At 38.1% G+C, this 15,249-nt stretch overlaps 1 protein-coding gene across 1 annotated transcript in view; it reads right to left on the reverse strand.

Moving 5' to 3' along the window:
• LOC124031248 (testis-expressed protein 264-like) overlaps positions 1-8,168 on the reverse strand; it is a 128,477-nt gene extending 120,309 nt beyond the window's left edge. The window contains exon 1 of the mRNA XM_046342300.1: positions 7,202-8,168. Coding sequence (XP_046198256.1) covers positions 7,202-7,459 — 258 coding nt within the window. The 5' untranslated portion in view covers positions 7,460-8,168. The remainder of the gene's footprint in view (positions 1-7,201) is intronic.
• Between the last annotated feature and the right edge of the window lie 7,081 nt (positions 8,169-15,249).

A 15,249-nucleotide genomic window follows, 5' to 3' on the forward strand; every position in this document is an offset into this window, starting at 1 on the left:
TATCATCATTCTCAAAGCCGCTGTTGACTTCTAAGATCACTTTAGCACCGCCCTAAAAACCTGATTCAAATTCGACACAAACCTTCAAATAGGTATGTAACGACACATTATATCAACTCTTATAGTGTTTTACTTACATTTTAGAGGCGATAAGGTGATAAGTTGGACAGATCCAGTGAAGAAAAGCAATTTTCCCACACAACATCTCTCCTTCTCACTATCACGCATTAGTTTCGCTTCCCCACCCGTCATTTAAAAAAAAGACCAGACGGGGCTCATTGCCTGCTTGAATTATGCAGAAACGGGCTACGTTTAGGTTATGTAATTTATTCTATTGGAAAGAGGAGAAATGGTGCTTTAAAATGGTATTGACATTACAGTTGATCTGGAAGTATTACATTTTTGGGGCGCTAAAGTAAGGGCAATTGTTCGGACCACGAGTTTACATGAGAGGCTACAAAGAAAAATAATAGCAGCGACTGTGTTGACTTCAAAATCTGGGGTGTGAACTACGTTTCTATTCAAGCGTTAATCGACATGGTAATGGCTCTACAGTATTGGAGAAAAGGTGAAAAAAACAGACCCTCCATTACATCGAGACGTGTCATGCCATAACGTACAGCATGAATAAAGCAACTATTTCTGTCTTACAATCTCTCTCCACCAGGTGTAGCACTTCTCATCGTTTAAAAACAAGAAATGGACAGTGACGGTGTAAGGGGGGATACCTCGTCATTTTTTGCGTCATCACTGCAAGCGATTATGATTCTCAAAGCCGCTGTTTACTTCTGAAGATCACTTTCGCACCGCCCAAAAAACCCGATTTAAATTCAAAACAAACCGCCAAATAAGTATGTAATGATACATTACATAAACTCTTATAGTGTTTTATTTACATCTCCATACATCTCGTCTCCATCTCACTACCACGCATTAATTTCGCTTCACCACCATTTTTTTAAAGACCCGACGGAGCTCATTGCCTTGTTGTATTATGCAGAAACGGGCAGCGTGGAGGTCTCGGCATGAATTCTGTTGGAAAGGGCAAAAATGTGTACTTTACAATGGTATTGACATTACAGTTGACCTGGAAGTATTAAGTTTTTGGGGGCGCTAAAATAAGGTCAATTGTACGGACCAAGGCGATGTACAAAAGTGAGTGAGTTTACGTTACTCACAAGGATTCCTAAATCATTGCTAAGAATAATGAAAATGACTGCAGTTTCTACTAGTCATTGTTCTCAGGCTGGTTGTATTGGTGCTAGCTAGGTACCAAGCTAAAGCTAGCTACCCCAGAAGTTGCGGTTGAACAAATTATTCTTTATTACCAACGCGGTATTGTAAACACATCGCTCGTGGCCGGTGTTTGCTTGTTTACTGTATTTCTTTTGACACACAAAGAACCAAACGGCGTTCCATAGTATATAAGTCTTGGAGCTAATAGCAGTGACGATATTACAGTGTAACTCCAGTAGAGCAACATCTTAAAAATAGCGCACTTGGTAGTGTGTACCGGTGCTCGTCCAGTCGGCGAAAGCCAACATCATCGTCCTCTGATTTAGTTAAATTCAAAAAGGAATTGGATTTTCCTTCATTAAACAGTTCAAAATCACATTGTACAAGTGTAAACAGTATCATACTCACTCATTCATCTTATACAACAATTAGATGTAAACCTAATATCTGAGCCTATTATATAAACAGCGTTATGGTAATGTGTCTCCCATGAGCTTCCCCAAAATGTAACAAATGGACCAGTTTGTAGCTGGATTCTTCACCGATCTTCTATACCTTGTCCGGAACATGAAATTTTTTCGGACCTCAAGTTCTGTGAGGTGGAAGAAATTCCTTTGTTCTCTATGCCAATTCACTCCGCCTCAAACTGGGTGGCAGGGTCTTCTCATCAGGAATTTACGAACTCTCTCTGACCACAGCAGCCTAGTGAAGGAGGCAGGGGGGGCAGGGAGAGGGGGATGGGGCTTGCTATACCCAAAGAGGGAAACGTCATGACACTGTGGATCCATTTCAAACTTCAAACTCAGTGCCTCTTTGCTTGACATCATGGGGAAATCAAAAGAAATCAGCCAAGACTTCAGAAAACAAATTGTAGACCTCCACAAGTCTGGTTCATCCTTGGGAGTAATTTCCTAACGGCTGATGTTACCACATTCATCTGTACAAACAATAGTATGCAAGAATAAACACCATGGGACCAAGCAGCTGTCATACCGCTCAGGAAGGAGACGCATTCTGTCTCCTAGAGATTAATGTAATTTGGTACGAAAAGTGCAAATCAATCCCAGAACAACAGCAAAGGACCTTGTGAAGATGCTGGAGGAAACGGGTGCAAAAGTATCTATATCCACGAGTCCTATTTCGACACAACCTGAAGAAGCCACTGCTCCAAAACCACCATAAAAAAGCCAGACTACGGTTTGCAACTGCACATGGGGACAAAGATCATACTTTTTGGAGAAATGTCCTCTGGTCTGATGAAACAAAAATAGAACTGTTTGGCCATAATGACCATTGTTATATTTGAAGGAAAAAGGGGGAGTGCTTTGCTGCAGGAGGGACTGGTGCACTTCACAAAATAGATGTCATCATCAGGAGGAAAAATTTGGTGGATATATTGAAGCAACATCAGTCAGGAAGTTAAAGCTTGGACACAAATGGGTCTTCCAAATGGACAATGACCCCAAGCATACTTCCAAAGTTGTGGACAGCAAAGTCAAGGTATTGGAGTGGCCATCACAAAGCCCTGACCTCAATCCTATTGAAAATGTGTGGGCAGAGCTGAAAAGAACATGTACGAGCAAGGAGGCCTACAAACCTGACTCAGTTACACCAGCTCTGTCAGGAGGAATGGGCCAAAATTCACCCATCTTATTGTGGGAAGCTTGAGGAAGGCTACCTGAAATGTTTGACCCAAGTTAAACCATTTAAAGGCAATGCAACCAAATACTAATTGAGTGTATGTAAACTTCTGACCCACTGGGAATGTGATGAAAGAAATAAAAGCTGAAATAAATCATTCTCTATACTATGATTCTGACATTTCACATCCTTAAAAATAAAGTGGTGATCCTAACTGACCTAAGACAGGGAATTTTTACTATGATTAAATGTCAGGAATTGTGAAAAACTGAGTTTAAATGTATTTGGCTACGGTGTATTTAAACTTCCGACTTCAGCTGTACATTCTAAGAGTCTTTCTCCATTCTGATTTTGTAATACTTTTCAATTCAACTTCAACTCATTTCAGCACTTTTATTATTTCTTCATTTCCTGCACTCAATTGCAGTGGTGGAAAAAGTACCCAATTGTCATACTTGAGTAAAAGTAAAGATATGTTAATAGAAAATTACTCAATTAAAAGTGAAAGTCACACAGCATAATACTACTTGAGTAAAAGTCTAAAAGTATTTGGTTTAAAATATACTTAAGTATCAAAAGTAAATGTAATTGATAAAATGTACTTAAGTATCAAACAATTTCAAACCAGATGGCACCATTTTCTTGTTTCTTTTGTATTTACAGATAGCCAGGGGCACACTCCAACACTCAGACATAATTTACAGGTAAAGCATTTGTGTTTAGTGAGTCCTCCAGATCAGAGGCAGTAGATGACCAGGGATGTTCTCTTGACAAATGTGTGAATTTGACCATTTTCCTGTCCTGCTAAGCATTTAAAATGTAACGAGTACTTTTGGGTGTCAGGAAAAAATGAATGGAGTAAAAAGTACAGTATTTTCTTTAGGAATGTAGTGTAGTTGTCAAAAAAAAAATAGTAAAGTAAAGTACAGATACCAACAACAAATAAATACTACTACCACTTAAGTAGTACTTGAAAGTATTTTTACTTAAAGTACTTTACACCACTGCTCAATTGAAAAATTCCACACTGCTACGTAGGGCTGCACGATATGGGCAAATAATCCAGGACTTATTTTTAACCATATGTTGCAATTGCGATTTGACTTGCGAATTACAGCAAAACTGTTGGAATCATGGAAATAGAATGACTATTATAATTCTAGTTAGAATATAATAGTTGGCACTTTGAAAACAGTCTTGTTTGAGATGCCAATGAATTAAAAATAAATATTGTGACAGGGTAGGAACTAAAGTGTTGATAAGTGTTCCCTAGGGGATCCTATAGGCTTTGGCTACATTGCATGTTTTCTCATAGCTCCTTCATGTAACTAACATATTCTTGCTTTGCATATTCCTCTTTGATTTAGAAGATACTGTTGCATAAACAACATGCTGATTTAGATCTACACCATCACTGGTATTATCAGGCTTGTATTAGCTAGCTACGTTTGCTCTTACTCAGTACATTTATTAGCTAGCAATTAGCATCTCACAAGATTTAGGGCAACTTGCTAAGAAAAGACAAACTAGCTGTTTGCTGATGTAAGAAACACAAACTAATAGTGTCATTATAGAACGCTAGTGGAGTTATATTATGAAGCAAAGTGAAAACAGCATTGTTGTCATCAACATTGTTGCATGTGCTGCATTTACCATGCAGACTGAAAGCAAGTGTCGTGGTTGAGGAACATCAAATGTGCTCCTTGAGTGACAGGGGGTGTGGCTAGGTCTGTGTGGAAAGTAGCACGGCGAGAAAGAGATGACTCAAGTAGCGAAGTAAACTATAAAAATTGACATTACACATGGCATATTACATTTAACAAACTAAATATTCAAATACCGGTATAGAAGGTAGAGTAAAAACCCAAACCGGTCCCTGCATCAATACCGAAATATCATAAAATACAGTATACCGCCCAGCCCTTTTTTATTTTATTTTTATTTCACCTTTATTTAACCAGGTAGGCTAGTTGAGAACAAGTTCTCATTTGCAACTGCGACCTGGCCAAGATAAATCATAGCAGTGTGAACAGACAACACAGAGTTACACATGGAATAAACAATTAACAAGTCAATAACACAGTAGAAAAAAAATGGGCAGTCTATATACAATGTGTGCAAAAGGCATGAGGAGGTAGGCGAATAATACAGTTTTGCAGATTAACACGAGTGATAAATGATCAGATGGTCATGTACAGGTAGAGATATTGGTGTGCAAAAGAGCAGAAAAATAAATAAATAAAAACAGTATAAAAAACAGTATGGGAATGAGGTAGGTGAAAATGGGTGGGCTATTTTCCTATAGACTATGTACAGCTGCAGCGATCGGTTAGCTGCTCGGATAAGTGATGTTTGAAGTTGGTGAGGGAGATAAAAGTCTCCCTAATATGAGGCCTACAGTCAATGTCCAGACTTCAGTTAGTCTACTATTCCAACTAGTAGGCTACAAAACTCTCAAATAATTCTTGCCAAAGAGATATCCCTTTCAAAACACCAAAAAGTGTTTTGAATGAAATTTGGTGATTGTTATTCATTAGGCCTACACAAGTTTTGTAACATGAATTGATGCGTACACTTCTGTCCGCGGGCAACTGTCTCGGCCACTCATCTTTGCCTTGACAAAATGTCAGTGTTATCATTGAACCATGCCGCATTTTGGAACATAAGCCACAAGTTTAAGTCTATTCGCTCATTTTTCATCCGACTGACATACAGTAATGATAAATAGTGTAATAGCCTACAGTTTTTTTGGAATATACACCAAGTGTACAAAACATTAAGAACACCTTCCTAGTATTGAGTTCCACCCCTCAGAACAACCTCAATTCAATGGGGCATGGACTCTACAAGGTGTCGAAAGCATTCCACAGGGATGCTGGCCCATGTTGACTCCAATGCTTCCCACAGTTGTGTCAAGTTGGCTGGATGTCCTTTGGGTGGGGGACCAGTCTTGATACACACGAGAAACTGTTGAATGTGAAAGACCTAGCAGTGTTGCAGTTCTTGACACACTCAAACCAGTGTGCCTGGCACCTACTACCATACCCTGTTCAAACGCACTTAAATCTTGTATCTTGCCCATTCACCCTCTGATTGACATACATACACAATCCATGTCTCAATTGTCTCAAGGCTTCTCAAAATCCATCTCCACCCCTTTATCTACACTTATTGAAGTGGATTTGACAAGAGACATCAATAAGGGATCATAGCTTTTACCTTGATTCACCTGGTCAGTTCATGCTATTTTCATGACATATTCATAATGTTTTGTACACTCAGTGGGTTTTAATTATTGTGAGAGGCTCATCTTTTACCGGTACGGTGTACCCCAACTATTTATTTTGCCGGTATGCCTTACCATCCTGGCTTACTTTCAATCCTGGTCTTGCAGGAATTTCACATCACAAATGTAATCTTCAACCTGTTTCTCTTGTAGCCTGTCTGCTCCTATTACCATTGGATCACATGAGCATAGCCAGCCCGTCCCACTCGCCACCCAGCATGTGTTCAGCCCTTATCATCAGTTAGCCTAGATGTGTACTGAGATCCTATCTAATAGGCAGCTGTTGTGTGGCTGCCACAGCTTGTTGACTAAACACCCAGGCTCATGTAATGACTGAATCAAAATACAGTTCCCAGCTGTATATTTATAGTGGTGCATTACAGTACAGGTATAGTAAAACATTAACAAGGATGTAACCATGATACTCCACGAACTGTTGCAGTGTAAAATTACTAAACAGTGGGGCATCGAGAAGGAGGCCTGACACTGGCCTAGGAACAACCCTCAAGACAGTTTGTTCTTACAGCCACTGTGTCAGAAGAAATTCCCCGCAAGCACTATAAATGAAAATGAACAGAACTGCATAAATACTAGTCAGGGTGTACTTACTAGACTATATTTAGTGCCATAAGTTCCGTTCTCATCTGACCCATGGGAGGGAGGATTTGCCCCTTTGACATTTATGAGTCAGTTGTATGCTAATACCAAAGTAAACTGGAACCACAATAGGGGGGAAATCATCAGATGTGCAACGTGGCATTGTACAGCTGACTTTATTAATGCTCCCAAATCAGTATTCACATTCAGCTCTCTGGATTCAAGGCATGTCCCTTTGAAAAGAGTGGCCAGTGAGAAAACGTCTGAAAGTGAGGACAGTTTATTTATATCAGTTATTCTCTCTCACACACACACACACACACACACACACACACACACACACACACACACACACACACACACACACACACACACACACACACACACACACACACACACACACACACACACACACACACACACACACTTCAGGTGCCTTACCTCTGTGGAGTCATCGTAGGACACACGGATGGTTTTGAGCTTTGGCCCAATACTGACAGTCTCTGTGAAGGCTGCACCACAGTCTTTATGCGGTCCTTTATGGAATTTGTAGGCAATAGTAACGTTTTTGATAGAAGGCGACCCTGTCTTGATATTGACCTCACTGAACAGCCCAGAGTACACAACAGCTGCAACCACCGTTACAATCAAACACAAGATGAGAAACACTATCAGTGCTAAAATAATAGAGTCAGACATTTTCTACACTAACACTGGTGCCACTGATGCAACTCAACCTCTTCCAAGTGAAACGTAATATTTTGATTATGTCAAGCTCTATATGAAGTGTCAAGAAGAGCCTCCTCGGAATGTACAAATTTGCGGACAGTCTACAAACTACAAAGCGCAAACGTCATGAATAATATATCCCCGAGATTTGAAAAGAAGATGCATATGAATTGCTTGTGATGTAAAAACGAGAATAATCCGTACAACTTTTGTTTGCATTCATACGATTTTCCGTGATAACTGAAGGTAGGACGAAAGATTTTTATAACTAACCCAAGATAGACCAGAGCCTGTCGTTTCCAATGGAGCAAATTAATCATAGTCTGCAGCACAGGCACGGAGGTGGGCAGAGCCAAGCACAAGCTAGTGAGATCCTATTGGCGCGTTTTAGAATTTATTTGCATCTTTTCGTTAGGGAACGCCTACTCTAAACTGCGCATGTGCAATAACAATAAGCCCGCTCTTGCACTCCTTTTAAACATCGCAATTTTTAGAAACCTTGGCAAAGGGTACACTAAACGAAACGCATACCACTCTGTTTGTTACCAATTTTAGTTTTGGAAACAGAAAACTATATGCAGATCAAATGTTTCATCGATGAGAACATTTGCAGAATCTTGGCCAAAATCCATCTCGCTCTATCTTCTCCCACTGCCGGCCGCTTGGGCTTCCTCCTCATCATATTTGGTAGTGAGTTGAAACGCCACAACAGGATGCTTCACATGTATACATCCTGTGAGATATCTGGCTCATTGTTCATCTGTGGTAGGACGGTGGCGTTATATAGCCTAACACCGTTTATTTCCCTAAACACAGGAACATGCTTCCCGGATAAACCATCTTGCCTCGTATGAAGGGGTGTCCCTTTTCGACGAAGCTATAATCATAAAAAATAACATAACATTTGTGCATTATTGTGTGAATTATTATTACATTATAAATCGGCTGGTTGGCTAGTCCAGGTGCCATTTATTTTAAAGTAGCTAAAAAAATATTACCACGAGACTATATCCTCATCCTGTTACACCCTATGGTTGTGTAAACTTCGTAGGTTCCCTGACCAAAGAAATGCGTACATGGGGCGTGTTTTTTATTTTATTTTTTAAATTATTATTAACAACAAATCAATACATAAAGCACATGAGGGAACACAAGCATACATAGATTACAAACAATAGAAAATCGAGCTAGGGGGTACAATATCACATTACAATTACACAAGGACCTTAAGGGACATGCATATACTTACAATTCTAACAGTTTTTTTGTTAGTAGAGCATTTAACCTTAAAATACAGTTCCATTTCTTTTTGTAGGGTACGAAAATGTGGTTTTCTGTTTGTAAATTTACATTTGTGTATATGAAATTTGGCCAAAAGAATAATGAAATGAATTACGTAAAATGTTTAAGCTTATTTCTATTGTATGTAAAGAATCCAAACAGTACATCCATCCACAATAGTGTAAAATCTTCATAAATGTGTCCAATTAGCATACAATGCTAAAAAAGATACAAAACTGTTTCTGAGTGGTCATTACAAAAGGAGCAATTTTAGGTGATGTTTTCCTTAAACTTCTTCATGTAGTGGTTGGCATGATAATATTTATGAATAATTTTAAAGGAAACTTCCTTAATTTTGTTAACAAGTAGGTATGTGTGTGGCAACATCCAAACTTCTTTCCAACAGATATTATCAATAAATCCATTCCAATAAGGCATGACATAAGGTACAACATCCTGCTGAAACAAAGTTCGTATCGCTCTGTTGTTGAATGGACCAAAAGAGAAACAAATCTTTCCTACTGATGAGTCAACAGGGAAAATAGAAGGTAGGCTCTGAGGGTCAGGTCTTGACACGTTCCTGAATAACAGAGCAACACCTGAGGCATCTAAAACAAGAAAAATATTTAGGTGTTATTTAGGTGTTACAGGGACCTTGTAAAGTGATATGAATTCTTTATAACTGAGTAAAAGACCCTCTGCATTTACCAGTTGGCTCACCAATAGGATATTATTTCGGAACCAATATTCTAAAAACAGAGAGGTATTTTTAAACAATATATCCCAATTATTACATATATAAAATCTGTGTGGAGAAAAATTGTGTTTATAAATTAAGGACCATGACAAGAAAACCTGCCGATGAAAAGCAGAAAGTTTCACTGGAACTTTGTCAATATTATAATTGCAAAACAACATGAAGTTAAGGCCACCAAAAGTAGAGAAGACATTATGAGGAATACAATTCCAGATAGAAGTGGGTCTTCTTAGGAATTGTTTTATCCAATTGATCTTAAAAGTATTATTTAAAGTAGTAAAGTCCAGAAAATTTGGTCCACCATTCTCATAAGTGTTCATTACAACAGTTTTCCTAATGTAATGGGTACGGTTTCTCCACAGAAAGTTGAAAAGCATCTGGTCCATCTCCTTGCTTATTTTACTGTCAAGATATAAAGATAGAGAACCATATGTTAGTCCAGAGATACCTTCAGCCTTGGATATTAGGACTCTACCTTTTAAACATAAGTCCCTCTGTAGCCATTGATTTAGTTTCTTCTGTTTTTTTAAATAAGAGGGTTAAAATTTAGTAAGCCTCTAGACTTCTGATCCTTTGTAATGGTTATGCCTAAATATGTTAGTTCTTCTTTTACTGGAATACCATAATATGAAGGTGGCACACAATCTTTGACAGCTATGAGTTCACATTTATTAATGTTAAGATATAGACCAGACGCTTTGGAAAAGGATTGTATCACATTGATCGATATGGGAATTTGGTTAGCGTCTTTCAGAAAAAGTGTAGTATCGTCAGCCAGCTGGCTTATAATAATTTCTTTACCAGCTATGGAAATACCTTGTACAGGACTATTATTTAAAGAATTTGCAAGAAGTTGGGTGATTAATAAAAACAGGTATGGAGAGATAGGACAACCTTGCCTAATTCCTCTCTTTAACTCAAATCTAGGTGAGGTGCCGTATTTCAATTTGATAGAGCTGTTACCATTTGCATAGAGAGTCTCAATAGACTTACAGAAAAAATCCCCAAAGCCAAGTCTCTCAAGGGAGTGGAAGATAAACTGATGCTCTACTGTGTCAAATGCTTGAAGCTATCCTCAGTTATTAGGTCTGAGTAGTCAAATACGTCTAATACTAGTCTGACGTTGTTAGAAATATGTCTGTTCCTCATGAAGCCAGACTGTGTTTCATCAATGATTGCATCCAGGACTTCTTTCATAATTTTTTCTAGTATTAAGGCTAATATCTTATAGTCATTATTAAGAAGACAAATTGGACGCTAGTTATTGATGGGCAGCACTTCTTTTTTAGGCTTAGGTATCAGTGTTATTAACCCCTGACTCATTGTTGGAGGGAGAACATTGTTTTTAATACTCTCTAAAAAGACTTCAAATAGGAAGGGAGCTACTTGTTCAGAAAATAATTTGAAAAATTATGATGTAATTCCATCAACACCTGGTGATTTATTGTTCTTTAGATGTTTGATACTCTATAATCTCTTCAACTTTGATGGGTTCATCACACTGTTTAGATTCTATATCACTGATAGAGTGAACATTATTCAGTGAGTTAAAAAACATATCTGTGGATTCCTGACAGTACGTTGAGCTATACAATTTTCTGTAAAAATTGCTACAGTATTTAGCAATTCATTTTTGGTCATCTGTAATAACACCATCAATGTTTAACTTATGAATAGTGTTATTTTTAGAGTGAAATTTCTCAAGTTTAAAGAAATAGGATGAATTCTGTTCTCCCTCCTCAATCCATTTTTTTCCTAGATCTAATAAAGGCTCCTTCTGCTTTTAATCTATATATATTATCCAGTTTATTTTGTAACTCAATTAGTTCCATCTTCTCCTCCCCCAAGAGGTCGGCTGGGGACCTCTGAGAGAGGGAAGTTATCTTAATGATCACCTTTTCCTCCTCAGCTCTTCTGGTCTTAGCAAGATTACTACCATATTTTCTAAGATATTTGGACACCTCAAATTTAAAGAGCTCCCAGTTCTTGCAATAAGATTTTTCTTCACAAGCCCTTTCCCAAAAGTGTGAGAGCAGATCTTTAACCTCAAATATAACTATATCATTATTTAATAATGAGCGTGTTTAATAATAATAATGTAATAATGGGGCGTGTTGAGCTGATCACTTTTGTCATTGTTGGTCACCGCCTTTCACAGTGTTGCATTATGGGGATAAAAATTGGCAGACTTGCAATTACATGTCGACTGCATGAACTTTACAAAAATTATTTTGATCAAAGGTCAATAAGTTTTCACGACAGTCAACTGCAATTTAAGTGTTTTATGGGGATTAGAGACATTTATTTTGACATGAAGAACAACCTTCATAAACAATGGCAGCACTGCCATGTTGTACTTAGCCTTGTTGGAAAACCACATCAGTAGCCAGGTTTCCATCCAATTAGCGACAGATTTTCATGCAAATATTCTAGAATCCTCATAAAGAAAACATGTACATTTTCTCACCAATGGTGTTTCAACTTCATGGACTTGTTGCGGATAAAAATCTGTGCATGATGACAGTGCACACGAAATTGACTTTTCTCTGAAGTTTTCAAAATCGAAAGTTAAATGTTTCCATCGCATTTTCAACCCTACCGATAGTTTAGTCACAAAACTGATGAGTTAAATAACAAATGTGCCTACTATGGTTTTGGCACATGCGCTGTAGCCAACAGCTCGCAGATACAGTGCGGGTAGGCTATTCTACATGATTAGATTATTATGGATAAGAGCCAGAATATTTACGCATCGATCATCATCAATCATCATCGATCAACCAGAATAAGACCCTCGATATTTATTGTAATGGAGCATCAAGATCACTGTGCACATTCACCACCCTGTGAAGTTCATCATACATAATTTAATCTGTAGCCTTATGAACTACTTGGTTTCCTGAGTCGTAGTGGGAGGACAACACACACCATATCGTGTGACTAAGTTTACTTCAATATGATGGTGATTATATTCATATTTGCGCATAAAGGAGTTTCCACCGACCTTTCTCGCAATATTAATTTCAGACACAAAAATATCCCACCATATCGAGCAAACAAATTTTCTTTTGGCATTTATCAAATTCTACCGAAACGTATTTTTTGCAGATTTTTTTATATACGGTATGACTTTACTCGCAAAACTGTGGATGGAAATGTGGTTAGTGTCCTACTTTCAGCTGTTACAGATGCACCTCCCCCAACTTCACTCCTCAACGTTCGTCTACAGTTGGTTGTTTTCGCCTTACCACTCAAATGAGCCCATTGCATTATCTACTACAGTTTCAGTCAATCAATCAAGCTTGTGAGACTGGAAACAAGACTAACTTGTATATATTTGAATGATACAGTACGTCACATTATATATGATAACTATTTGGTTTTAATAGCATCACCTCTTGAAGACCGTAGTCAGAACTACACATTTTTGATTATTCCATGCAAAACAATTGCGCACATTTAGCTCCATCATCAGAGTTGTAGCCAGGCCTGCTGCAACCTGGTCTCAGAGCATTTTGTATTATTCTGTACGTAAATCGAGACACTCCATACAGCATTTTATATGTTTCATAATGTATGTGTTAATTTGTGGATGTCATTCACCCATTTCGTATTATATGTTACAATTTACAATTCATATTATATGTTACAAATTTGCAAAATGTATGATATGTTACGAATTCTAGCTAAGTGGATAACGTTAGCTAGCTGGCTAATGTTAGCTAGGCTAGGACTTAGGCACTAGGGTTAAGGTTAGGGTTAAGTTTAGGAGTTTGGTTAAAGGGTTATGGTCAAGAGATGGAGATGGGTTAGCTAAAAGGGTTAAGTTGTTTAGGGTTAGGGAAAGGGTTAGATAACATGCTAAGTCATTTCAATGTAGCTAAAAAATTATTAAGTAGTTGAAAGGTTGCTAATTAGCTAAAAAGCTAAAGATGTATGTGATGAGATTCAAACTCGCAACCTTTGGGTTGCTAGACATTGTGTTATGTCCCTACCCACCCCACTTTTGTAACCATCTGTCTTATGTAGTAACATATCATACTAATTGGAGTGTTCCGGATTTACGTTTACTATATTTGCATCTAGTCTATGTTACCAGGCTGGTATACCGTACCAGTCATAAAAAAATATTAGTAGAGCGCTGATTGGCCAGCTCATCCTAAGGGAGATGACATATTCTATGAGGAAATAACATGCATTTTTAAAAATGGTCTGTTTGAGAAAAAGTTTGAGGTGGGGTTTTTTAAGTGTTTCTTCTCCAATTTATGCTTTGGCCACAAATACGAGTATAGGACGAGTCAACAACATTATTTGGATATGAGTTAACAGAATGTTAACTTTTAAAAGTGAGATTTTAACTGGGCAGTTACTTTAAAACATGCTAAACTTGATTAACATATTTATAGAGAAAATCTGTAAAATATTTAAAGAGAGTCTTATACATGAATAATCATATTTTACAGTTGAAGTATTTCATTGCAACATACTGTATCTTCAAAGTAAATCTAACTTTTCTGCACTCAACAGCTTTCCAAAACGTCACAATTTCATAAGACCCTTTCTCAGCCATTAGTGTTTGAAAAAATGCAGCACTCTAATGCTGTTTGCAGCGTTTTGAACATCCACTAACATAGTGACCCCTCCTTCCACAGTAATCCCCTAATTGTCCATTTTCTCAATGGCAGCAACGCACTAGGAATCCTCTCTTGGTTCTCCCTGACCTATTCCTATCTGAGGGTGCAAAGGGATATGGGTTAAGCAAGGTTAGAGTTTGTTGACACAAAGGTCAAGAGTTCACAGAGTTGACAGTATTCATACACATTGTCCTAATTATCTGAGTCATCTGCAATTTCATCGTTATCCCCCTCTTCCTTCCTGTTGCCATTCTTCCTCTCCTCAGAGTCACTCTCCTGGGCCTGAAAGAAACAGTAAAACATTTGTTTGAGGTCTCTAATTTTGCCACAGCAGGGCATTAGACAGGAAAACATCTCACTTTGCAAGCAGAGGAAGCTGGGGAAGTAGCTATGTGTTATAAACAAACTGAGCAGTGTTTAAGAAGGATGCTGTATTGTACAGCAAATCACCCCCTTAGTTTAGAATAGAAGGCTACTGTCTAACAACATGGCTCAGTGCGCCTGAACATGCCTCACTGTTGTTTTCTGGATCTAACCAGTAATGATTAGCGAGGAACAAAAACAGGACAACGTATCTTATCAGCCCAGTGTTCCACACACAGCTTCCCATTTCCCTTACAGCTGTCTGTAAACCTCAATATTCACTACATAAGGATCCTCCACAAATCGAAATGTTCTTGAGATTCCCGGAGCGCCAAGAGGCTTCTAAACAGCTTCTACCCTCAAGCCATAAGACTCATGAACAGCTAATCAAATGGCTACCCAGTCTATTTGCATTGCCCCCCACGCTGCTGCTACTCCTCTCTGTTATTATCTATGCATAGCCATAATAACTCTACCTATATGTACATAATTACCTTGATACCGGTGCCCCCGCACATTGACACATTGACTCTGTACCGGTACCCCCTGTATTTAGCCCCACTATTGTTATTTACTGCTGCTCTTTAATTATTTGTTATTATTTTCCCATATATTTTTTTTTTAGGTATTTTCTAAAAACAGCATTGTTGATTAAGGGCTTGTAAGTAAGCATTTCACTGTAAGGTCTACACCTGTTATATTCGGCGCATGTGACAAATACAATT

The sequence above is a fragment of the Oncorhynchus gorbuscha genome, linkage group LG03 (genome assembly GCF_021184085.1).
Source record: "Oncorhynchus gorbuscha isolate QuinsamMale2020 ecotype Even-year linkage group LG03, OgorEven_v1.0, whole genome shotgun sequence".
NCBI lineage: Eukaryota > Metazoa > Chordata > Actinopteri > Salmoniformes > Salmonidae > Oncorhynchus > Oncorhynchus gorbuscha.